Source organism: Kogia breviceps, chromosome 19 (assembly GCF_026419965.1).
Source record: "Kogia breviceps isolate mKogBre1 chromosome 19, mKogBre1 haplotype 1, whole genome shotgun sequence".
Lineage (NCBI taxonomy): Eukaryota > Metazoa > Chordata > Mammalia > Artiodactyla > Physeteridae > Kogia > Kogia breviceps.
The window spans coordinates 43,157,691-43,182,016 of NC_081328.1; the positions used below are offsets into that span (position 1 = coordinate 43,157,691).

Below are 24,326 nucleotides of genomic sequence, written 5' to 3' on the forward strand. Positions count from 1 at the left end.
GATTCCCTTGCTATAGCAAGCTCTGAATAAATAGCCTTTGCTTGTTCTTATTTGGGTGGTCTTCATTTATTTCCGTACCTTTTTTTCACATAACATCATTCCCAGTGACAAAGGCAGATCTTGACATGACTTTGGAATCTATTAATGCCTTGGGTGGTGTATCACTTTCCACATTAACTGATTTTGATTTAGTCATCTCATGGCATTGAAGCTATGCTGTGTGAGGTAAGCACTTTTTTAGTATACCAGTATTACAGCTCTTGTCAGACTTCTAAATTAGAATTAACTTACTATTTCGGTTCTGTATAGTACCCCTAGTTTTACAGCTCTTTTATTAGCCTCATTTTCTTACAACCTTACACCACCTACATTCCCCTTACCTTTATCCCCAGCTGGAAGAACTCAGAACCAGGTTCCTGCAGTTAAGTTCGAAGGTATTGTAAGTGGCATCTCGTCTTCCATCCCAAATTGTTTCCCCTAGGAACACTAAAAAAAAAGTTTCCATATATGTCAGTATTTATGGACATGCCTAAGGAATTTAGAAGATAGTCTATGACTATTTTCCTTTCCTATTTAAGAATCCTAATGCCAGAACTAGTTAATACCTGAGTGTCTCATCATTGTTTCTCCCAAATTTGGTGTAAAGCAGGCCTCTGATAAGCTGCCTCGATATGTCAGTGTTCTATGTGGACATGGAGATTCCCACCCTAACTCTAACTACCTTTATATTATATAAATAAATATGTTTATATGCTAGCAGAGCAATACACAAACACAGACTAATACTTGCAAGATACATTTCCAGTAACATTTATATAAATGCATTTATGTAAGTCTAAAAGAAGGACAGTGAAGTCAGTATATAAAAATCAGGAGTATTTCTATATTCTAGCAAAGAACAATTGGAAAATTAAATCTAAAAACAACTTCATTTACAATAACATCCAAAATCATGAAATATTTAGGGATAAATTTAACAAAACATGTACACTAAAAATTATAAATAAAACAATGCTGAGATAAAGATCCAAATAAATGAAGATACCATTTATAGATTAGAAGATTCAGTATTACTAAAGTAGCAATTTTGATTTACTACAATCCCAAGAAAAAATATTTGTAGAAATTTATCAGATTTACATGATTATAAATTTAGAAATTTACATGATTTTAAAATTTTTATAGGAATGCAAATGACCTAGAGTGGCCCCAGTGCTTTTTCAAAAGAACAGCAAAGTTAAAGGACTTCCATTATTCTTCAATAAAGGTGTCAGGGAAATTCAGTGGGGAAGTGAACATCAATCCTTACATCATACCAGGCACAAAAGTTAACTTAAAGTACCATAGACCTAGATGTAAGAGCTAGGAGCAAATCTTTGCAATCTTAAGGTAGGCAAAGTTTTCTTGGATAGGACAAAAGAAGTGTGGGCTATAAAAGAAAAAATTTAAAAGTTGGGCTTTATCTAAATTTAAAACTTTTGTTCTTCAACAGACTTTTGAGAAAAGGAAAAGGCAAGCCATAGAACAGGAAAAATATTAGCATACATATGTCTGACAGATTTGTATCCAATATAAAGAACTCTTACAAATAATAAGAGAACCTAATTTTTTAAAGTACAGAAGATTTGAAGAAACATTCACAAAAGAAGATATAAGAATGGCCAGTAAATACATGAAAAGGTGTTCAATATCTTTAGTCATCAGAGAAATGCAAAGTGAAACCATGAGATACCTCTGTGCACCCATTGGTATGGCTAAAATCAAAATGGCTCACAATATGAAGCATTGGCGAGGATATGGAACAACTAGAACTCTTACACACTACTTGAGAGTGTAAACTGAACAATCTCTTTGGAAACCGGCAATTTCTTACAAAGTTAAATGTTTAAACTTTATAACCCAGCCATTATACAACTTTGTATTTGTCCAAGAGGAGTTAAAATATATATCCACACAAAGACTTTTACAAGAATGTTCGTAGTTTCTTCATATATAAAAGCCAAACAACTATTGTATATGAAACAGCCCAGTGTTCATCAGCAGGAAGAAAAGAAAGGTGGTATAGCCATACAAAGGAATACTACTCAGCTATAAAAAGAAACAAACTGTTGAAACATGGATAGATTTCAAAAAGCGAACGAAAGAAGCCAGACAAAAGAGAAAATTTACTATTTAATTCCAGTTATATAAAATTATAGAAGATATAAACTAAGATAACAGAAAGCAGTGGTTTTTGTTTCTAATAACAGAAAAAGTGGTTGCCTGTGGCTAGGGTTTGAGAGAGGGTTTGAGTTCAAAGGGACCTAAGGAAACTTCTGGGGATGATAGAAAAGTTCTATATCTCAATTTTGGTGGTAGTTTCACAGATGTATATATCTGTCAAAATTCATTGAATTGCACACTTTATTGGAATATAATTTATTGTATGTAAATTACATCTTTAAAAAGACAAGATCAATAGGTGAGTAAGAAATAGATTAGAATCCTGGAATAAGATGACAGCTAGAAGTGAGTGGGTATGAAGGTGAGTAAGAGAATGGTTATATTGAACAGAAAATACATGGTAAGAGAAATCACCAGGGTCTCATTTTGGTCTACTAATAAGTTACGGTTGTATTTGAATCAAATTAAGTACCTAAAAATTAAATGCTCATAATAATGCTGTGTAACAAACCACCCTAAAATTTAGAGCAACCAAAAAATAAGCAATTTTTTTTAGTCATGGATTTGCAAGTGTGGGTTGGGATGGCTCTGCCTCAGGCTGCAGGTTGGCTGAGCAGCTCTGGGGTTCAAGTTGGGCTCAGGCCTGTGGGTGTTCATTCTGAGGCCCAGGATGAAGGGGCATCTGCTAGAGAGGAGCTCTTTCTCCTGGCGGATCACCAGAGCACAAGAACACAAGCCCAACTGCTCAGGCACATTTCAAACCTCTGCTCATAACATTCCGAGGTCCAAATAAAATCACATGGCAAAGCCAAAAACATCTTTCATTGTGTAAAGTTTTAAACCTACCCAAAGAACCCCCCATATACCCACACCACAGTATCAACAATCATTTCATGTATTTTCTCCCCCTCTTCTTCAGTTATGCCCAAAGGAACTAAGAAGTGTAGGGATATGCTTTCAGGTCAGCCTCTCTGAGTAGAGATGGGCTAGTGGTGTTGCTTTGATTCTTGATCACTTGGTCGCTGGCAGTGACTCTCACAATCAGGAGCTCAGTCTGGGGAGGATGTGGAAGAGCTCCATGCCAGCCTTAGCACTTACTGTGGCAAATTGCAGCCACTGCTTTTGTCGGCCACCCATTTCCAATGTTCATCAGAAAAGGAAAAATTTAGGTTGCCATTTAAGAACCAAGAAATGAAAATATGACCAGGTTTGCTTTGGCAGTTGGGCCAAACTAATCATGGGTTTTGTAACTCTGTTGGAGAGAAAGCATGGGTTTCTTTATTTGATTAAATGTAGTACAAATTTCTGAGTCTTGAAATAGATGAGAACAAGCAGTTTATAATTAACAGATCATAAAGGAAAATGTAAACAGCCCGATGAGAAAATACTAAGAGAATGCTGAGAATTAAGAGAGTCTGTGGAACTGTTCTATGTGTAGCCTGCCATGTTAGGAATACAAATTAGAGATTTGGATACATTAGCTAATTGTATCCAAGAAATGAATTCATTTCTTGGCACAGTTTTAATCATTGTTTAATCCCTCTGCAGTTTGGCTACTTAGAGTAAAAAATTCTTTTTGCAAATGTTGTAAAGTATAAACCATCTCTGAAAAGAAAATTGATGTCATCAAAACACCAAAATATTCTGAAATATTCAGCATTTCCTTTTTTACAGCATCCTATTTCTTGCCTGCATTATATTTCTCAGAGTTTAATTTACTATGATTCAATCAAATTATTTATTTTCCATTTTTCCCCACGAGACTATAAGCTCCTTAAGGATAGGGACTGTGCCCATTGTTCATAAATGTGATCTAATACCTCACACAGTGCTGGATACACAGCAAGTACTTAGTAAATATTTATTGAATTAATTCATGCTTTCTTATATTGTCCATGGAGGTTATTCTGCTGTATCCCATTAATAAATAAAATGACCATTTAAACAATTTGTACTTAATAAACACATATTTCCTGGCAAAATAATGAGTCCAGCAACCAGGCAACCTGGACTTCAAAATTGACTCTGTCACTTGCCTAACTGTGTAACCGTGGGCAAGCAAAAGCTTGATCTGTGTGTGACTCACTTTTACTATCTGTACGATAAGGAAGGCGTGGTGAAGATTGAATGATTTAATACATGTAAAGCACTTAGAACAGTACCAGGCGGTAATGCCTCAATAAGTTATTGTTATTATTACTACTAGTACAACTATCAATATTATTATTCTAGAAATAAACTTAAAACACTCTTTTAAAACAATGCTAAATATGCTATATTACTCAGTTTTCATCTTAGAATTCTGTATTTGTGTTGAACTGGTAAGTCATACAGAATTCGAATCTGAAAATTGCTCCCTCGGCTCTTTTTCCTTAACTCTACTGTTAAAAAATCAAACAAGTTGCTTCCATCTCCTGTACAGTGGAATGTTACTCAGCCATAAAAAGAAATGAAATTGAGTTATTTGTAGTGAGGTGGATGGACCTAGAGTCTGTCATACAGAGTGAAATAAGTCAGAAAGAGAAAGACAAATACCATATGCTAACACATATATGGAATCTAAGAAAAAAAAAGTGTCATGAAGAACCTAGAGGTAAGATGGGGTAAGACGGGAATAAAGACACAGACCTACTAGAGCATGGACTTGAGATATGGGGAGGGGGAAGGGTAAGCTGTGACGAAGTGAGAGAGTGGCATGGACATATATATGCTACCAAACGTAGGGTGTATAGCTAGTGGGAAGCAGTCACATAGCACAGGGAGATCAGCTAGGTGGTTTGTGACCACCTAGAGGGGTGGGATAGGAAGGGTGGGAGGGAGGCAGCCGCAAGAGGGAAGAGATATGGGAACATATGTATATGTATAACTAATTCACTTTGTTATAAAGCAGAAACTAACACACCATTGTAAAGCAATTATACTCCAATAAAGATGTTAAAAAAAAATCAAACAAGTATGGCCTCCTGCAAAAAACCTTCTTTCCTCCTTTTCTTCCTCCATCTTTCCAAAACAAGTTTAATTATTTCTTTCTCTGTGCTCTCTACTACTTTCTTTAATTTACAAAATACTTCTTGTATATACTGGCTTCTCTCTATCCTTAGGTCATTGCTCCACTTTAAGTTAACCGATGTAAGAGGGGAGTGGTCAGATAATTTTTTATTTTACACTCAATTTTAATTATATATAGCATTAGTTAGTTTTTCACAGCTGTAGACTTCTTTCTTGGAGGAAAAAAATAGTATTGTGAATATTGTTTCATTCTCAAACCCAGTGTCCTATGTCCTTAATATATTTTCTGTAATTTTTGAAAATTAAAATATAACATAATTAAAGAAAGGTATACAAATAATAATTATGCAGCTCTATGAAATTTTCAGAAGTGAACACACTTGTTTAACCACTACCTAAATCAAGACATAGAACATTACCAGCACCTCAGAACCTTTCCTCATGTTTCCTCTGCATCATAATCCACTCCCTATAAGTTTGACCACTGTTCTGACTGCAGTATCAATGATTTCTTTTACCAGTTTTCAAACTTTATATAAATGAAGTCATTTAGTATATACTCCTTTGAGTCTGTCTTCTTTTGTTTAGTAGTATGTTTGTGAGATTCTCTTTCATTGCTGTTGTATTTCATTGTATGTCTACTGTTGATGGGCATTTTCAACTTTGGTTATTATGAACAATTCTATGAATGTTTGTTACATCTATTTTGATGCCCCTACGTATACTTTTCCTTTTGGTATATACCTAGTAGTAGACTTGCTGGGTCATGGGGTTTCAGTCCGCAGTCTAAATTTTTTTCCAAATTTGATGCTACCAGTTTACATTCACACCAGTACAACAGGATTTAACTGTCCTTTTACCCCATATTATCAGGTGTTTTTGGCTTGTTTCTTTTGTGTGCTGTCCTGCACTACACATATGTAGTGGTATCTCATTGTGGTTTTGATTTTCATTTCCGTACAATGTTGAACATTTTGTATAAAACAGGAATTTTGTAAATTCCCATGTGGAATTTCTTTTGTTCATCTTTTAATCGTATCGTCTTTATTTTTCTTATTGATTTGTACGAGTTCTTTGTATATTCTAAATACAAATCCTTTGTTGGATGTATGAATTAAAGATATTTTTCCCTCTCTATGGCTTGCCTTTTTACTAGGAGTCTTTGGTGAACAGAAGTTTTTCTCATTAATAAACTTACCCATCTTTTCTTTTTTGTGTTCTGTTTAAGAAATCTTTGCCTAGTCCTAGTTCATGAAGATATTCTATTAGGCTATCTTCCAGAAAATGTATTATCTTTCATATTTGGGTCTTTTATCCACCTGGAATTGATTTTTGTGTATGGGATGAGGTAGGGACAGGTTTAATTTTTATTCATACTTATTGATCTGTCACCAATGATTGAAAACGCCATTTGATTACTAAAATATTGCAATGGCATCTCTATCCAAATAAGGTGACTATACATGTGTAGATATGTTTCTGGATTCTTTATTCTGTTCTCCTGATCATTTTATCTATGCTTGTACCAATCATACTCTGTCTTAATTACTTTAGCATTAGATTAAACCTTGATATTAAGTAATAGCAGTCATTCTTCTTCACATTTTCTTTACTATTCCTAGACCTTTCCATTCCCATTTGAATTTTAGATCCTTTATTTTTTTAATGTTTAATAATAATTCCTATTAACTTTAATGAAAGCTTTTCAAAATTACAAAATCCATTAAAGTAGTTCATTATACTAATAGCTGTAAGAGAAATAAAAACAACTAGTTTTCTTCATAGAGGCTGAAAAAGGCATTTGATAATCATTCAGTAACTACTTCTGCTGTGGAAAAAAAAATCCAAACATAAAAATCCTTTAGTTTTATGGTGCTGTATTCCTCATTCAGTATTCTGGGAGCAAAGCCTATTGCATAAACACACTGCTCCCAAATAGCCAAGATAAATTTCAAGAGTTTTAATCAACGTAATGTATGAATGTTATGATTTATTTTGTGTATAATAGTGTCACGGTGATTATTTTCCAACGACCTACCAGCCATCTTGTTTTGTGTATCATACTCCAAATTCATCATTATTAAAGGAGTCACAGTAGAATTCCACTCAAGAAAAGTACTGTCTTTGTTTAGGGACATACCTTAATTGGGCGTGTTTGGTTATGAAGATGACACCTTCTTCACATCACCTGGATGGTCATGGATGAGACAGAAAGATAGGTAAAATATTTGGTATGAGGATTTAAGAGGAATTTTGAGAGTTTTGAACAAATACCCTGGGCAGAGGGGAGGTAGGAAGTGATGCCCAGCAAAATGGTGAGAGACTGGGATCAAGGATGACAGTAGAGCTTAGGGGTTAAGAGCCTGAGTTCTAGATCCAGATTTCCTGGATCAGCTACTTACTAGCTTATGAATTTGGCTAAGTTACTCATCCCTCTGTGCTTCACTTTCTTTATTCATAAAAAGGGGATATGTGCCTACCTCGTAGGGTGGTTATGATCATTAAAAGAGTTAATGTATATAAAATACTTAGAAACAGTACCTGGCATATAATTAATCCCCATATGTGCTAGCTGTTATTATGATTAATAAAAGATAATCTGAAAATTTGAGATATATCATATTTTTTAGTTTCATTTAATTGTTCTGTGCCATGATATAATCCCCCACCCTTATTAACAAACACACTGTAACCCCAGTAAAGTCCTGTCCACACACCACCATAAGACTAAGGTTCATTGAAGACTGAAAAGATTATAGCAGAATCTTGGTTGTGCAGAAAACAGACTCTACACTCAGGAGAGAAATAGCCCAAAGACTAAAAATTCATTGTAAGTTAGAAACTGAAGTAATTTTAAGAATCCATGGAAGTAACAGGTTGGACACTGGTTTTCCTACTGACTGTGTGTTAAGAGTTCGTCCAATTTGACAGATTTTAAAGGATAAGGTGATTCTAGCTGTTTCAGGGTTTCTCAACCTCAATACTATTTAATGACTTTCGGGGCTAGATAATCCTTTATTGTGCAGAGCTGTCTTGTGTATTGTAGGATGTTTGGCAGAGTCCCTGGCCTCTACCTACTAGATGCCAGTAGCAACACCGCTCCCTGCAGTGTGACAACCAGAAATTTCTCCACTTATTGCCAGACGTTCCCTGGGGGGAAAAATTGTCACCAGATGAGAACTGCTAAGTTATTTAAAAGAAACTTCCCTGCATAGAGTTTTTTCCTCACGTTCCAGACATTCACAAACAGAGAATAAAATAATGCACTACTGTGTAGTCATTTCCTAGCCTCAATAATTTTGACAACTTTGTTTTATCTATACCTTCTCCATTTTTTTCTGTAGTAATTTCAGCAAAACCTGGTCATTATATCATTTCTGCCATAAATACTTTAATTTATATAAAATATATGAGCTTGTGGACTTCTTAAAAATAATAAATATGAGTATCTTTTTAAGAAACTAATATTTAGGGAAAAAAAGCACTTAAGAGAAATAGGGTGATATAGTAAGACTAAGAGTAACATGAGTATAAGAGCCTAGAAGAAAAAGGAGGAGTTTGTTTTCTTTTCCCCTAGCCTCTTTCTTAAGTGAGTAACATTTGGACTTTTGCAAATAATGCATGAAATAATAATATAATTATAGCCTCTTGCCTGCCATTTGTATGTAGTGTAGTAGTATGTTGTGAAATTTAAAGAGGTCAGGGACTTCTACATTTTATTATAGATGTCTTCAGAATTACATTTACCATTTTAACCTGAAACTGTTTATTTCAAATTTCAAATGCTGTAAATATCCTTGTTATCATAGTAGACTTTGATAAATTTTAATAATATTAAATAGTTGACTCAGTAGTTTAGAAATTCTACACACTGTGGTAACGAAATGAAAAATTCTTCATAGCAAGTGTTTAAAGGTGGAAATTTGCTTGAATGACGGTTGGGGGATTTGTTTGTTTTTAATTGAAGTATAGTTGATTTACAATATTGTGTTAGCTTCAGGTGTACAGCATAATGATTCAGCATTTTTGCAGATTATATTCCATTATAGATTATTACAAGATAATGGGTATAATTCCCTGTGCTATATAGTATACCCTTGTTGCTCATCTACTTATATATAGTAGTTTGTATCTGTTAATCTCATATGCCTAATTAGTCCCCCCACCCTTCCCCCTCCCCTTTGGTAACCACAGGTTTGTTTTCTATCTCTGTAACTCTGTTTCTGTTTTGTATATACATTCATTTGTATTATTTTTTTAATTTAGGGTACTTGTTTTGAAGATGCATTTGTAACACAGCTTTTTCCTGAGATTTTATGTTAGAGTATTATAGTTGGGCAGAGGTAGAGAGATAAGGAACTGTCTATAATGTTGGACATTAGAGAGGTAATAAAGCCCCTGGGATATCTTTCTGGTCTGTGGCAGAGAAATCCATTTTTGTTTACTCTTGCAGAGAAGTAGGGAAGGGAATATAGATCCTGTTTTTCTACTCTGGCATAATTTCAATGAGAATTTTTTTTTTTTTTTTTTTTTGCATTATGCGGGCCTCTCACTGTTGTGGCCTCTCCCGCTGCGCAGCACAGGCTCCGGACGCACAGGCTCAGCGGCCATGGCTCATGGGCCCAGCTGCTCCACGGCATGTGGGATCTTCCCAGACCAGGGCACGAACCGTGTCCCCTGCATCGGCAGGCGGACTCTCAACCACTGCGCCACCAGGGAAGCCCAAGAGAATTTTTTTTCTTAATGGGACTTTAACGCTGGTAGAATTAGGTTTGAATGCCAGTCTAGGCACTTTCTTTTTTCTTTTTTTTTTTTTTTAAATTAATTAATTAATTATTTTGTCTGCATTGGGCCTTCATTGCTGTGCATGGGCTTTCTCTAGTTGTGGCAAGCAGGGGCTACTCTTCATTGCGGTGCGCGGGCTTCTCATTGTGGTGGCTTGTCTTGTTGCAGAGCACAGGCTCTAGGTGTGAGGGCTTCAGTAGTTGTGGCACGTGGGCTCAGTAATTGTGGTTCATGGGCTCAGTAGTTGTGGCTCACAGGTTCTAGAGCGCAGGCTCAGTAGTTGTGGTGCGTGGGCTTAGTTACTCCACGGCATGCGGGATCTTCCCAGACCAGGGCTTGAACCCATATCCCCTGCAGTGGCAGGCGGTTTCTTAACCACTGTGCCACCCGGGAAGTCCTCAGTGAGAATTCTATATAGACTTTCCACAGATGGAGCACTTGAGTTCAATAATACTATACAAGGATACACCTGTAGTCCCTTCCTCTGAACTGCAGCTTGTGACTTTAGTAGAGAAGTTAAGATAAATGTTAAATTGAATAATAGGAACATAAACCTCACTTTCTTGCCATTAGTAGTGATTTAATGTGTAACACTGAATATCCTAAAAAATTAAGCTGTTATATTTTAGCATCAAACCATATGATACTCTAGTTAATGCTTGCTATGGTGAAAGGACATATCTGACTCCAAAAAAAAAAAAAAAAGATTTTTGTAATATCCTATATAGGGTATGTGCTACTGTGGATTGTGAACAGGTTAGACTGAATGCATCTGAACATAAAACAAAATCTGAAAAAATGTTGACAATGAATCAGGTTAATGTAAAGAGATATTCAGTTTAGGTAAGTTAATTCTGCATCACATTTAAAATAGATCATCTTGAGTTCCCTGGCTATTTTTTATGTTTATAAATAACTATAAATTATCTATTTGGAAATAGAGTCCAAGGAAAAACCTCATACTGACATTGTTCAGCATCCCTCAGTGAAAAGGTTTGAAAAAGAATAATTCCTGTCGTTGATAACCACTGAAAAATAGCCTAAATAGAAAGAAAATTATGCTTTCCTCAGCTGCTGCTAAGGTGCTCAGTCCTTCCGAGGAAGCTAAGACTGCATTGGGGTGTAGGCCCTCACTTCATCTGGCGACGGCACCATGCCCGGCAGCCCCTGCCTAGCATTCGCCCGCACCATGGCCTCCAACTCGGAGCTCACCTGCATCTACTCAGCCCTCATCCTGCCCGACAATGAGGTGACAGTCACCGAGGATAAGATCAATGCCCTCATTAAAGCAGCCAGTGTAAATGTTGAACTTTTCAGGCTAGGCTTGTTTGCAAAGGCTTTGGCCAGTGTCAACATTGGGAGCCTCATCTGCAATGTGGGGGCAGGTGGACCTGCCCCAGCATCTGGGGCTGCACCGGCAGGAGGTCCTGCCCCCTCCACCACTGCAGCCCCAGCTGAGGAGAAGAAAGTGGAAGCAAAGAAAGAAGAATCTGAAGAGTCTGATGATGACATGGGCTTTGGTCTTTATAACTAAACCTCTTTAGTAACACATTCAATAAAAAGCTGAGCTCTTGAAAAAGAAAAAAAGAAAATTGCGTTAAAAGCTAATTGTATGGAAAGAGTGTAGCAGTCTGGAAGCACAGGATTAAAATGAATGCCAGAGATCAGGAATTTTAGGGGTCTAAATTCCAGGGCAAAAAAAATGAACCTGAATGGGGTTTCTTTTTGGAGTGATGAAAGTATTCTGGAATTAGAAAGTGGTGATGGTTCCATAAACTTATGAAGAGACTAAAGCCATTGAGCTGTATACTTTAAGAGGGTAGAGTTTATGGTATACGAATTATTTTGAAAAAATGACCCTGAATATGGGGGAAATGATAGCTCAGGGCTATCTGGCATAGGGTAGCAACCCAACCAGGGTGAGTAGTGCACCTGTGTGCAGGGTGGCAATGAGCAGCAGTGAGATTTGTTACATGTAGGGGGATAGATTAAATAAGTGTAGTGTTAACTAAGGAAAGTGAAAACCAGATTTTTCGCTATTGGAGAACAGTTATAACTTTGGAAAGGAAGAAATCTAGAATTAACCCTATGGTATTGAATTGGAATTGGAGCTTCTTTGTGAACATTTAGAGTGTATGTTTGTATATGGATTTACAAATAAAAATGAATATAGAGTTATGTGTATGTATATAAGTGTGTGAGCATACTGCCTAACTCTGTCGACGGAGTGGACCTGGGGGGCAGTGACATCCTGATCGCAGTGAGCATACCTGATATTCTAAATACCTTTCCCCACTAAAAAAAAAAAAAAAAAATCACCCCTTCTTGGGAAAAGGACTGATTCTAGGGCTAGGGCAGGGAAAGTACAAGATGAGCCTGGAACTTCTGATGCCAGAAAGCAAAGAAGTGCCAGAAAATGACAGGGATATATCAGAAGGTTACAGGAGCCAAATCGAAAGGGCTTAGATGGCCAACTTTGGGACAATTTGAGCATCAAAATAAATAATAGTCACAGGTTATAACTCACTGAGTAAGATAGGAATCTTTGAGTTCAGATAGGTAGGTAGATAGGTAAAGGAAAAGAAACTAAACTATAGAAGAGTGATGGGTTTATAAAGTATCACTATTTGGCAAGCATGATAGTAATTCTACCAAGAAACATTAATAGATGCTAAAAATAGTGGGCAAAAGTTTATTGAGGAGAGATTCAGACTGCTACGTGTACACCAGTGTTCATACTATCATTCATAATATCTAATAGATGGAAACAGCTCAGTGTCCAACTTGATGGACAGATGAACAGATAAACTACATGTGTTATGTACATAAAATGGAGTCAGTCATAGAAAGGAGTGAAATTCTGATACATGATCTAACATGGGATGAACCTTGAAAATTCGCAAAGTGAGATAAGTTAGACATAAAAGGACAAATACTGTGTGATTCCTCTTATATGGGGTACCTAGAATAAGCAAATTCATAGAGACAGAAAGTAGAACAGAGGTTACTAGGGGCTAGTAAGAGGGGAGATTGGGGAGTTTTATTTAGTGGATACAGAATTTCCCTGGGGGATGATTAAAAAGTTCTGAAAATGGAGATAGTTGCACAACATTGTGAACGTACTTAATGCCACTGAGTCGTACACTTAAAAATGGTTAAAATGGCAAATTTTGTTACGTGTGTTTTTATCACAAAAATTTTTTTTAATTTAAAAGTTTGTTGAAGAATGGTATACTTACATACGTTCAGAGTATCCCCCCATTACATACTTATTAATTACAAAGAGAAAGAGTATAATTTTAGAGTGGAAATATCTGGCAAACACTGCCATAACCAAGTGATCAAAGTTAACACAGCACTGCTTTTGCAATAGTCCTGCCAAAAAATGCATAACCTGAATTAAATCATGAGATAACTTCAGATTGAGGGACACTGTGCAAAATAGCTGGCCTGTAATCTTCAAAAGTGTCAAGATCATGAAAGTTAAGAAGAAACTGAGGAACTGTTCGAGATTAAAGGAGTCAAAGAGAACTAAGTGCAGTTGCTTAATCCTGAATTGGAATTTTTTGCTAGAAATGACATTACTGGATAAATATCAAAACTTAAATAGGGTCTGTGGATGAGATCATAATAATGTAAAATGTTATGTTCCTGATTTCTCTGCTAGTACTGTGGTTATGTAAGAGAATTGCTTGTTTATAGGAAATGCATACTGTCTGGGCATGATGGGATATCATGTCTATATTTTCAAATGGTTAAAGAAAAAAATGTTCTTTGTACTATTCTTGAAACTTTTTTGTAAGTTTGAACTGATTTTAAAATTAAAAAAAGGATATTTACATGAACTGTAAGGAAAAAAAAAGATAAAAGAACCTGAATGAAGGTGGTGATTATGGCCAGGACTAGATCCCAAGACTAGGACTTGTATTGGAAGGCTAACTGCCAAAGAAATGGGAGACTTCTATTCAGTGAGTTACAAAAACATTCTCTCAAATTCAAGGGTTTCAAGTAAATATATTGAGGATTCTGAGTAGACTATCAATTATAATCTGTAACAGTAGAAGAATCAGCTTCTAGTCAGTAATTTTGCATTTAGAATGTGAAAACAAAGGAAATGACCAAACTGAACGTAAAAATAGTTGCAAAACTGGCCATTTTATTTTGATAGATTCAGGTGTTTCAATGTCTTCCTGTTATAGGTGATGCTGAACAAGAACTTGGTCCCCCTCCATCTGTAGATGAGGCAGCAAACACACTCATGACTCGTCTGGGTTTCCTCCTTGGAGAAAAAGTCACGGAAGTTCAGCCAGGTGACCAATACAACATGGAAGTACAGGATGAAAATCAGGTAAACTGCTTCCTATTAACTTAGTGAAACATGGGATGAAACAGCCTATCGTAACCAGGAAACGAAAAATGTTGCAGGGTGTCAGTGTTCTGAGAAGAATAATCCCAAGTATAGAATGCCTTTTGAGGCCTGGACATATAACTTAATTTTCCATAATCACTATATTTCTTCAGTTTATGGAACATCTTTTAGTTTCCTTCTTAAGTTTAAAAAGCCACTTTAAGGTTTTGACTTATTTATTGAATGAGTGAGGAAATAAATAAGTAAATAAGCCAACAGACAAAATAGACATATATATGAGCACCGCACCCCCAAATTGCAGAATACATATTATTTTCAGGTACACGTGGATTATTTGCCAGATTGACAATATGCTGATCCATAGAACAGATCTCAACAAATGTCAAAAGATTTCAATTACTGTGACCATAGTAGAATTAATCAATTATAAAATAACATAGAAAATGATAGCTAAAAGATAACTTAGAAAATCAAAATCCCCAAGTGTTGGGACATTAATATACTCCTAAGTAGCCTTTAAGTCAGAAAATCACGTGAAACTGGAAAATATTTTAAACGGAAATAATAAAAAACAAAATATAATAAAACTTGTAGTATATAAAATATGCTTTAAAAAAACTTTAGTTTTGGATACATATATTAGAAAAGCAGAAAATCCAAAAAATTAATGATCTAGATATTTATCTCAGAAAGTTAAAAATATCAGCAATTTGAAAAAATTATTATTTCATAGACTTTTTTCCTTTGGCTATTCCATTCTTTTCAGTTAAAATGTAGCAAAAGAAGTATTAGACTCAGATTCATTTATGGGGTCTTAATCTTTAAAATGAATATCCGGTAGTGAACCATTTTACTCGGAAAATGACAAATTAAATTCAAATTGCGTATTCTCAGTAATGTTGGTGAAGATTCTATGTCATATATTAGCTTCACCATAAAGTGTACAGGGATTATTTGAATATATTTGTAGACCATGTGGTTAATGCTCAGATGTTCCAGGCTGTCTCCTCAGACTTTTCCTTTCTTTATATTCTCACTCCTGAGGTCATTGGTTTTGCTGGCTGCACATTCTGATCACGTGGGCAGTTTCTGTAAAATTCAAATACCTGGAGATTTTAATCAGATTGAAACTTTTCCATTCTTATGTCTTTAAATACTGTCTTAACTCCTAAACTCTCTCTAGCCCTGCCTTTCCCCTTAACTCTAGATCTGTATTTCTAGCTGCCTACACTCCCTTTTCTACCTATGTGTCCAAGATACATCTCAAATTTAACATGTCAAACAACGGAACTCTTGCATTTTTCCCCAGAACCTGCTCCTTCTACTGAGTTTCCTGTCTGAATAGGTGGCATCACCTACAGGCATAAGACAAAAGCACTGGAGTCATTCTTGGCTTTACTCTGTCACACTCACATTGACTCTTTCAGCAAATTATGTAGGCTTTGTCTTCAGAATGTATGCTAAACCTGATCCCTTTTCATTACTTCCACTGGTACACCTAAATCCAGGTCAGTGTCATCTCTTGCCTGGGCTAGTGCAATAGCCCCTAGAATGTAAGGTTAGAAGGCTGGAACTTTTGCCTGTTCTATTTAAGGCTGTATCCTCTGCACCTAGAACAATGTCTGCTATTAGTAGGTGCTCAATAAATATTTACTGTCTGAATAAATGGCCTCCTAATAGGGCTCTGCTTCCACTCTTGCCCCCCTGTAGTCTGTTTACACAGGAGCCAGCGTGATCCTTGTAAAATGTGAACCTGGTCTTTTGACTTCTCTTCTCTCAATCTCCCACTTTATTTCCCCACATTTAACATTAAATCTGAAATCTTTACCATGACCAGCAAGGGGCTACCTGATCTGACCCCTTGCTGCCTCTCCTACATCATTTCCTACCCCTCTCCCTTTCACCTGCAGCTCGCCAGCAACACTGGCCTTCCTGTCATTCCTCAAACACATAAAACATTCATTTATACTGGAATGTTCTTCCCACATAACTCACTTCCTTACTTTATCCAGTGCTCTGCTCAAATGTTACCTCCTCCGAGAGGCCTCTTCCTTAATTACTTTATCTAATAGCACCTGCCCATCACTGTATCCCCTTATCCTGGTACTTTATTTTTTTTATAGCTCTTATCATTTATTACGTTATATATTTACTTGTGGGGGGGTGTTGTCTGTATATCATACAAGAATGTAAGCTTCATGGTGATAGGGATTAATTTTTTTAAACTAATTTACATTGTAACTATGTCAGTATGCTGTGATCTGTGAATAAAAAAACCGAAATGATATATGTTGAGGGCTTCATTTAAACTGGTATAAATAAAACATCTATTTTACTTTTTATCTCTTTATATTCACAGCAGATTAAAATATGACTGTTCTAATAATGACCAAGAAACATGACATTACAATCTGAGAATTTGCCAAAGACCCTGTTGTTTCTAAAAAGCTACATTTCTTGAGGTGCTAAAATTTATATTTGGTTGCTTTTGAGATGCATGTCACAGCCTGTTGCAGTGATTTCTAAATAAAGGCACATGACTTGTGACTTCATTTAGAAATCAGGTAGCCCCTTCGTGGTCATGGTAAAGATTTCAGATTAGAGCGTGCTTTGTGTATTTACTGAATAAATTCATCATAAAATAAGTAAATGAGTAGTATCATTGATTTAATGTAAAAAGTGATATAGTATAATAGAAAAGTCACTGAACCAGGAGGTAGAAGATTTGTAGGGTTCATTTATATTTCAATTTTCAGGTAAAGAAAAATGGAAACACACTGCCAGAAAGTGATGGAACAGTATTCAAATCCAGGCAGTCTCCTTTTACAACTTATGTTCTTAATAGCTACACCATACTGGTCCAGTATAGCATGAAATAATGACAGGATTGTCGTGAAGATCAAGTTAAATCATGAATATGAAATCACTTTGTAAGCTGTAAAATGTCATATAAACAAAAGATATATATGCAGTATAATTAGTATGTAAATGTATGCAGGAACTGTATGATTTGGGGGAAATTGCTTCATAGCTTACATACTTAGGGTAGTTTCATTTTCACATTTCTTAAATGGGGAAATAATATTTATTATGCCTCATACTTGGTTGATAAGGAGATAATGAAGTATCAATTATAACATTTAAAAAATTTTACCTACAAAACATTGAACAAATGTAAAATATTAATCATGACGCTACATGATAGCCCTCTTGGAATATAATATACCATGAAACTATCTTGGAACCACAGAAGAAAGTGACTGAATTGATCATTGGAATTTCTAGTCTTAGGAAAATTATTAAGAACTAGGAGGTCATGTTCACTTAGTGACTTTCTTCTGTAGTAAACAGCATACTGACAAAGATAGATTGCTCTGTTTAGAAAGACCCTATAGTAGTGGTGTCCTCAGAATAGTGCTAATAATGACAAAATCCAGCACAGGCAAGTCAGCATATATCATTTTTTTGAAAAGGACGACATATTGAAAGTGATATTCAACTGATCACTATATTTTCTTCTCTCAGTAGTTTCTGGGGTATTAGGATGTACCTTATAAATTCCATCATTAGATTCTTCCCTTGTGTATTTGTAGAACCTTGAAGAGATCCGATTGGGAGTTTGGGATCCTTCTGGAGACCACTAAAATATCAGTGGGAAAACCACTGAAAGGTTTTAGAAGTGGAGTGGCTTAATTAGATGTCCATTTTAGCCTGCAGTATGGAGAATAGATAATGTTGTCTCTTCTCCTACAAGAGATTTCTATGTCTCATTAACTAGCCTCTTTAAATAAATATAAGGCTTGCCTTTTAATTCACAAGCCACGAACAGTTTTCTGCTTTCTGAATGGCTTGATCTTTAAGCTTTGCTTTTACAGTTAAAGCTTTTAAAGCATACAGTCTGTGATAAATGCTTTATTTTCCAGAAGATAACTTGTAGTAAAAAATTATGCATCATTTGAGCTTAACCTCCACATTGGCTATATTATGCATATAATACAGTTTCCTTTCTCAAAGAACAGACTGAGAATCTTGTCTAAAAATGGAAATTAGTTGCTATAGAGGTAATAGATTTATACCCAAATGAAACTTCTTCAACATGGTATGACTATAGTATAGATATATCTAATGTAAAAGACTCTAATATAGTTCTATTACAGTACCCACGTATTTCTTTTTTTTTTTTTTTTTTTTTTTGTGGTATGCGGGCCTCACTGTTGTGGCCTCTCCCGTTGTGGAGCGCAGGCTCCGGACGCGCAGGCTCAGAGACCATGGCTCACGGGCCCAGCCGCTCTGCGGCATGTGGGATCTTCCCGGACCGGGGCACGAACCCGCGTCCCCTGCATCGGCAGGCGGATTCTCAACCACTGCGCCACCAGGGAAGCCCCCCACGTATTTCTTAAACTGAGAATGAGGCAGTTAAAAATTGCCATGCGAAATTCTAACTAGGGAGGATTCTAAGTCAGTAAGACTGGGGTGGGGTTCAGTATCTGTCAGTTTTGTAGGGGAACTTGTTTTTTATGTTCCACAGGTAATTCTACTGCAAGCCCAGTTTTAAAAAAATTCATTGCTCTGGTAGACCAACATCATTTTATAGAAATTGAGGAAATTACAAAGAAATTGAAACTCCTCCCTCCTCTGGAGAAAAATTATATAGAAGAGAAATGGCATAGATTTGAGGGCTTATTGTGTTATTAAGAAAAATCAGTTTCTAATATTATTCATATGATTGAAAAGATTTACTTGGTTGCAGGGTTCTGAGAATGTCAGTTATGCTTGGTTAAGTTGAATGTATCTTTTATGACCTGGTTATAGCATTTAAATTAAGATCAAAACCTGGATTCAACACAGATAATTAAATATAAGAGATTGCATCTGGAAATCATTTGGGGACAAGTCTCAAAGAGCCTTAATATTCTCATTCAGTGATCATCATATTTTCCAGTCAAGTTATAAAATGTAAATCTTCAATTTTAGCAGAGAGATTATGAATAGACTCTGTATGTAAAGAAGTTGAAATGCTTTTTTTAAATTTAACATTTAAAGATGTCAAATTTATCATTAGTACTCCTTCAAGTAATTTTGCCACTGATCAGTTACTGTTTTGAAAAGGATAACGTTTTTTTTAAAACATCATTAATGGAGTATAATTGCTTTACAGTGGTGTGTTAGTTTCTGCTTTATAACAAAGTGAATCAGCTATACGTATACATACATCCCCATATCTCCTCCCTCTTGCATCTCCCTCCCACCCTCCCTAACCCACCCCTTTAGGGGGTCACAAAGCACCAAGCTGATCTCCCTGGGCTGTGCAGCTGCTTCCCACTAGCTATCTTTTACATTTGGTAGCGTATATATGTCCATGCCACTCTCTCACTTCATCCCAGTTTACCCTTCCCCCTCCCCATGTCCTCATGTCCATTCTCTACATCTGCGTCTTTATTCCTGTCCTGCCCCTAGGTTTTTCAGAAGCTTTTTTTTTTTTTTTTTTAGATTCCATATATGTGTGTTAGCATACGGTATTGATTTTTCTCTTTCTGACTTACTTCACTCTGTATGACAGACTCTAGGTCCATCCACCTCACTACAAATAACTCAGTTTCATTTCTTTTTATGGCAGAGTAATATTCCATTGTATATATGTGCCACATCTTCCTTATCCATTCATCTGTTGATGGACACTTAGGTTGCTTCCATGTCCTGGATATTGTAAATAGTGCTGCAGTGAACATTTTGGTGCATGAGTCTTTTTGAATTATGGTTTTCTCAATCCATTTTGAGTTTATTTTTGTGTATGGTGTTAGGGAGTGTTCTAATTTCATTCTTTTGCATGGAGCTGTCCAGTTTTCCCAACACCACTTATTGCCCAGTAGTGGGACTGCTGGGTTGTATGGTAGTTCCATTTTTAGTTTTATAAGGAACCTCCATACTGCTCTCCATAGCGGCTGTTATCAATTTACATTCCCACCAACAGTGCAAGGGGGTTCCCTTTTCTCTACACCCTCTCCAGCATTTATTGTTTGTAGATTTTTTGATGATGGCCATTCTGACTGGGGTGAGGTGATAACCTCATTGTAGTTTTGATTTGCATTTCTCTAACGATCAGTGATGTTGAGCATCCTTTCATGTGTTTGTTGGCAATCTGTATATCTTCTTTGGAGAGATGTCTATTTAGGTCTTCTGCCCATTTTTGGATTGGGTTGTTTGTTTTTTGGATATTGAGCTGCATGAGCTGCTTGTAAATTTTGGAGATTAATCCTTTATCAGTTGCTTCGTTTGCAAATATTTTCTCCCATTCTGAGGGTTGTCTTTTCATCTTGTTTATGGTTTCCTTTGCTGTGCAAAAGCCTTTAGGTTTCATTAGATCCCATTTGTTTATTTTTGTTTTTATTTACATTTCACTAGGAGGCGGATCAAAAAGGATCTTGCTGTGATTTATGTCATAGAGTGTTCTGCCTATGTTTTCCTCTAAGAGTTTGATAGTGTCTGGCCTTACATTTAGGTCTTAATCCATTTTGAGTTTATTTTTGTGTGTGGTGTTAGGGAGTGTTCTAATTTCATTCTTTTGCATGGAGCTGTCCAGTTTTCCCAACACCACTTATTGAAGAGGCTGTCTTTTCTCCACTGTATATTCTTGCCTCCTTTATGAAAAGTAAAGTGACCAAATGTGTGTGGGTTTATCTCTGGGCTTTCTATCCTGTTCCATTGATCTATATTTCTGTTCTTGTGCCAGTACCATTGCTGTCTTGCTGACTGTAGCTTTGTAGTATAGTCTGAAGTCAGGGAGCCTGATTCCTCCGCCTCCATTTTTCTTTCTCAAGATTGCTTAGGCTCATTGGGGTCTTTTGTGTTTCCACAGAAATTGTGAAATTTTTTGTTCTAGTTCTGTGAAATATTCCATTGGTAGTTTGATAGGGATTGTACTGAATCTGTAGGTTGCTTTGGGTAGTATAGTCATTTTCACAGTGTTGATTCTTCCAAGAACATGGTATATCTCACCATCTGTTTGCATCATCTTTAATTTCTTTCATCAGTGTCTTATAATTTTCTGCATACAGGTCTTTTGTCTCCTTAGGTAGGTTTATTCCTAGGTATTTTATTCTTTTTGTTGCAATGGTAAATGGGAGTGTTTCTTTAATATCTCTTTCAGATTTGTCATCATTAGTGTGTAGGAATGCAAGAGATTTCTGTGCATTAATTTGGTATCCTGGTACTCTGCTAAATTCATTGATTAGCTCTAGTAGTTTTCTGGTAGCATCTTTAGGATTCTCTATGTGTAGTATCATGTCATCTGCAAACAGTGACAGTTTTACTTCTTCTTTTCCGATTTGGATTCCTTTTATTTCTTTTTCGTCTCTGATTGCTGTGGCTAAAACTTCCAAAACTATGTTGAATAAGAGTGGTGAGAGTGGGCAACCTTGTCTTGTTCCTGATCTTAGAGGAAATGCTTTCAGTTTTTCACCATTGAGAACGATGTTGGCTGTGGGTTTGTCATATACGGCCTTTATTATGTTACGGTAAGTTCCCTCTATGCCTACTTTCTGGAGGGTTTTTATCATAAATGGGTGTTGAATTTTGTCAAATGCTTTTTCTGCATCTATTCAGATGATCATACGGTTTTTATCCTTCAGTTTGTTAATATGGTGTATCACATTGATTGATTTGCATATATTGAAGAATCCTTTCATTCCTAGGATAAACCCCACTTGATCATGGTGTATGATCCTTTTAATGTGCTGTTGGATTCTGTTTGCTAGTATTTTGTTGAGGGTTTTTGCATCTATGTTCATCAGTGATATTGGCCTGTAGTTTTCTTTCTTTGTGACATCTTTGTCTGGTTTTGGTATCAGGGTAGGATAACATTTCTTGAGTGTTTGAAAAAACATAGACTTTCATTCATTATTTCATTAATTTATTGGGGGTAGAAAGAGCTAAAGAAAAGCGAATTGTCATTAAATTAATTAAACCAGAATATATTACCATCAGTCTTTTTAGTGATTATTCATTACTTCCCATCAAAAATGTGAAAAGGAGGTAACTTTAGGTGTAAGAATCACTCAGTGATCTCAGTCTGTAATCAGTTTCTACAGAGAAATTATTTCATTTTGTATTAAATTAATATTGTTTGATCTATTTTATTTGACAAACTTTTAGATAAGGTATTTTCCCTGCATTCATTTATTGTCTCTGAGCAGCCACCTATGTATCAAAAAAAACCCCATTTATTTGCATTATAACTTTATTTTCATTTCTCCTTGGCTGCAGAGATATTTTTTTTCTATGCAAAGAAAATTATTAGCAAGAAAAAGTTCCAAGCCTTCAGAAAAATTTAAATTGAAAATAGCAAGAAACTTTGTGATTAATAAATTCCTCTATTAGTTCATAGCAATGATAAAAACTACTTGTCACTGTGAGTTTCCTAGGCAGAAAAACAGGCCAGTCTCTGCTCATGTTAAATTTATCAAGTTTCACCTTAATTATAGAACACAGAACGCTTTATCCTGGAAGGCAAAAACAAACAGAACCTAATAGATGTAAAAGTTGTGCATGTGGATTTTTTTCTTTTTCTTATCAAAGCATGTGTTGTACCATAAGGTATATTTTACTTTAACAGCTGATCAGTTTATCTCATTTTTCATTTCAATTTTTCAGACCTCAGCAATCACCCAGAGGATAAGTCCCTGTTCCACCTTGACTAGCAGCACTGCCTCTCCACCAGCCAGTAGTCCCTGCTCCACTCTCCCGCAAGTCAGTACAAATGCGACTGCCAAGGATGGCAGCTATGGGGCTGTCACTAGTCCAACCTCCACCCTTGAAAGCAGAGATAGCGGTATCATTGGTAAGTTGGTTTTTATATTAATCATTAAAAAAGAAATCATTTTGTGTCTTTTTTTCTTTTTAAAATAATTACACAAGCTCAAGGTTTTCAAAAATTTTGCTTTTGAGTTACTGAGATGTGTATGTAAAATGTGTCCTTTTCTTTTTAATGATACAGGAGAGAAACATAAAGGGTAAACAAAATGAGAGGTATCCCTCCCTGCTTCACTAGTCCTTTAAAGATATTATCTGATAAAAGAAAGGATGAATAGGAAAAGTTCTTTCTACTTCTTGTAAATTCACATGCATCATCTGTCTACCAACAGAAGTGGTTCAGAAAAAGTTTATTCCTCACTGAACTAGTAGTTTCTTGGTGGTTCTCAGTTCTTCATATTATTGCCTGTTGTATACTTGTTAAGGGAAGTCAGTCACATGGAAATGAGCAAAGTTTTGGGAAAAGAAGAATCTGAAGACAAAGAAATGCAAAGAGAAGAAAAGACTGAGCACAGAATCTTAGGGCACGTTCAAATTGAGCAGGGGGTGAGAGGTGTGAGAATGAGCCAGTAGATACAGAAAAAGGGTAGTCAGACAGATAGGAGAAAAATTGGGGCAGTATAATGTTACCAGTGCCAAGGAAAATAAAAGTTTCAAGGAAGGGGTGAGGAGAGGCTGGTCAACAAATGACAGAAGCTGAAGAGGCTAGGAAAATGGAAACGATAAAGGAATAAAGACAGTGAAATATTTTTTCCTCATTTGGCTTCCTTCTAAAGATTATCAAATCAAAATATTTATTTGTTTAGATGTTATTGCAGATATTTTAATGCCGTGTCAACTAAGCATATCTCTAGTACTTAAATGAATATACATCAACATGTGAATTTATTCACTTTAAATAAATGAGTTGATAAAAAGAATATTTTTACAGCAAAGTTACAGGATACAAAATCAACATACAAAAACCAGTTGCATTTCTATACCCTAACAATGGATAACCAAAAAAAATAAAATTAAGAAAGCAATTCCATTACAGTAGCATCAAAAAGAATAAAATACTTAGGAATAAATTTAACCAAGGAGGCAAAAGGCATGTACACTAAACACTACGAAATATTGCTAAAGAAAACTTTAAAGACTTAAATAATTGGAAATATATCCTGTGTTCATGGATTGGAAGACTGGTATTGTT

General features: G+C 35.8%; 2 protein-coding genes across 13 annotated transcripts in view; both read left to right on the forward strand.

Moving 5' to 3' along the window:
* Positions 1-24,326, forward strand: part of TANC2 (tetratricopeptide repeat, ankyrin repeat and coiled-coil containing 2) — a 343,384-nt gene that overhangs the window by 174,739 nt on the left and 144,319 nt on the right. For all 11 annotated transcript variants that reach the window (XM_059048703.2, XM_059048705.2, XM_059048706.2 and 8 more), the window contains 2 exons: positions 14,157-14,305; positions 22,976-23,162. In XM_059048703.2, coding sequence (XP_058904686.1) covers positions 14,157-14,305; positions 22,976-23,162 — 336 coding nt within the window. The remainder of the gene's footprint in view (positions 1-14,156; positions 14,306-22,975; positions 23,163-24,326) is intronic.
* On the forward strand, positions 11,111-11,519 carry LOC131746966 (large ribosomal subunit protein P1-like). 2 transcript variants are annotated; one of them, XM_067020779.1, is made up of 2 exons: positions 11,147-11,217; positions 11,293-11,519. In XM_067020779.1, the coding sequence occupies exons 1-2, from the start codon at positions 11,147-11,149 to the stop codon at positions 11,489-11,491; spliced, it is 270 nt and encodes an 89-aa protein (XP_066876880.1). In that variant the 3' UTR covers positions 11,492-11,519. The 2 variants fall into 2 exon arrangements, with proteins under 2 accessions (XP_058904788.1, XP_066876880.1); XM_059048805.2 differs by having other exon boundaries at positions 11,111-11,519.

Coding starts and splice junctions, on each gene's coding strand:
- LOC131746966 (XM_059048805.2), top strand. CDS start 11,111: ATGCCCGGCAGCCCCTGCCTAGCATTCGCCCGCACCATGGCCTCCAAC.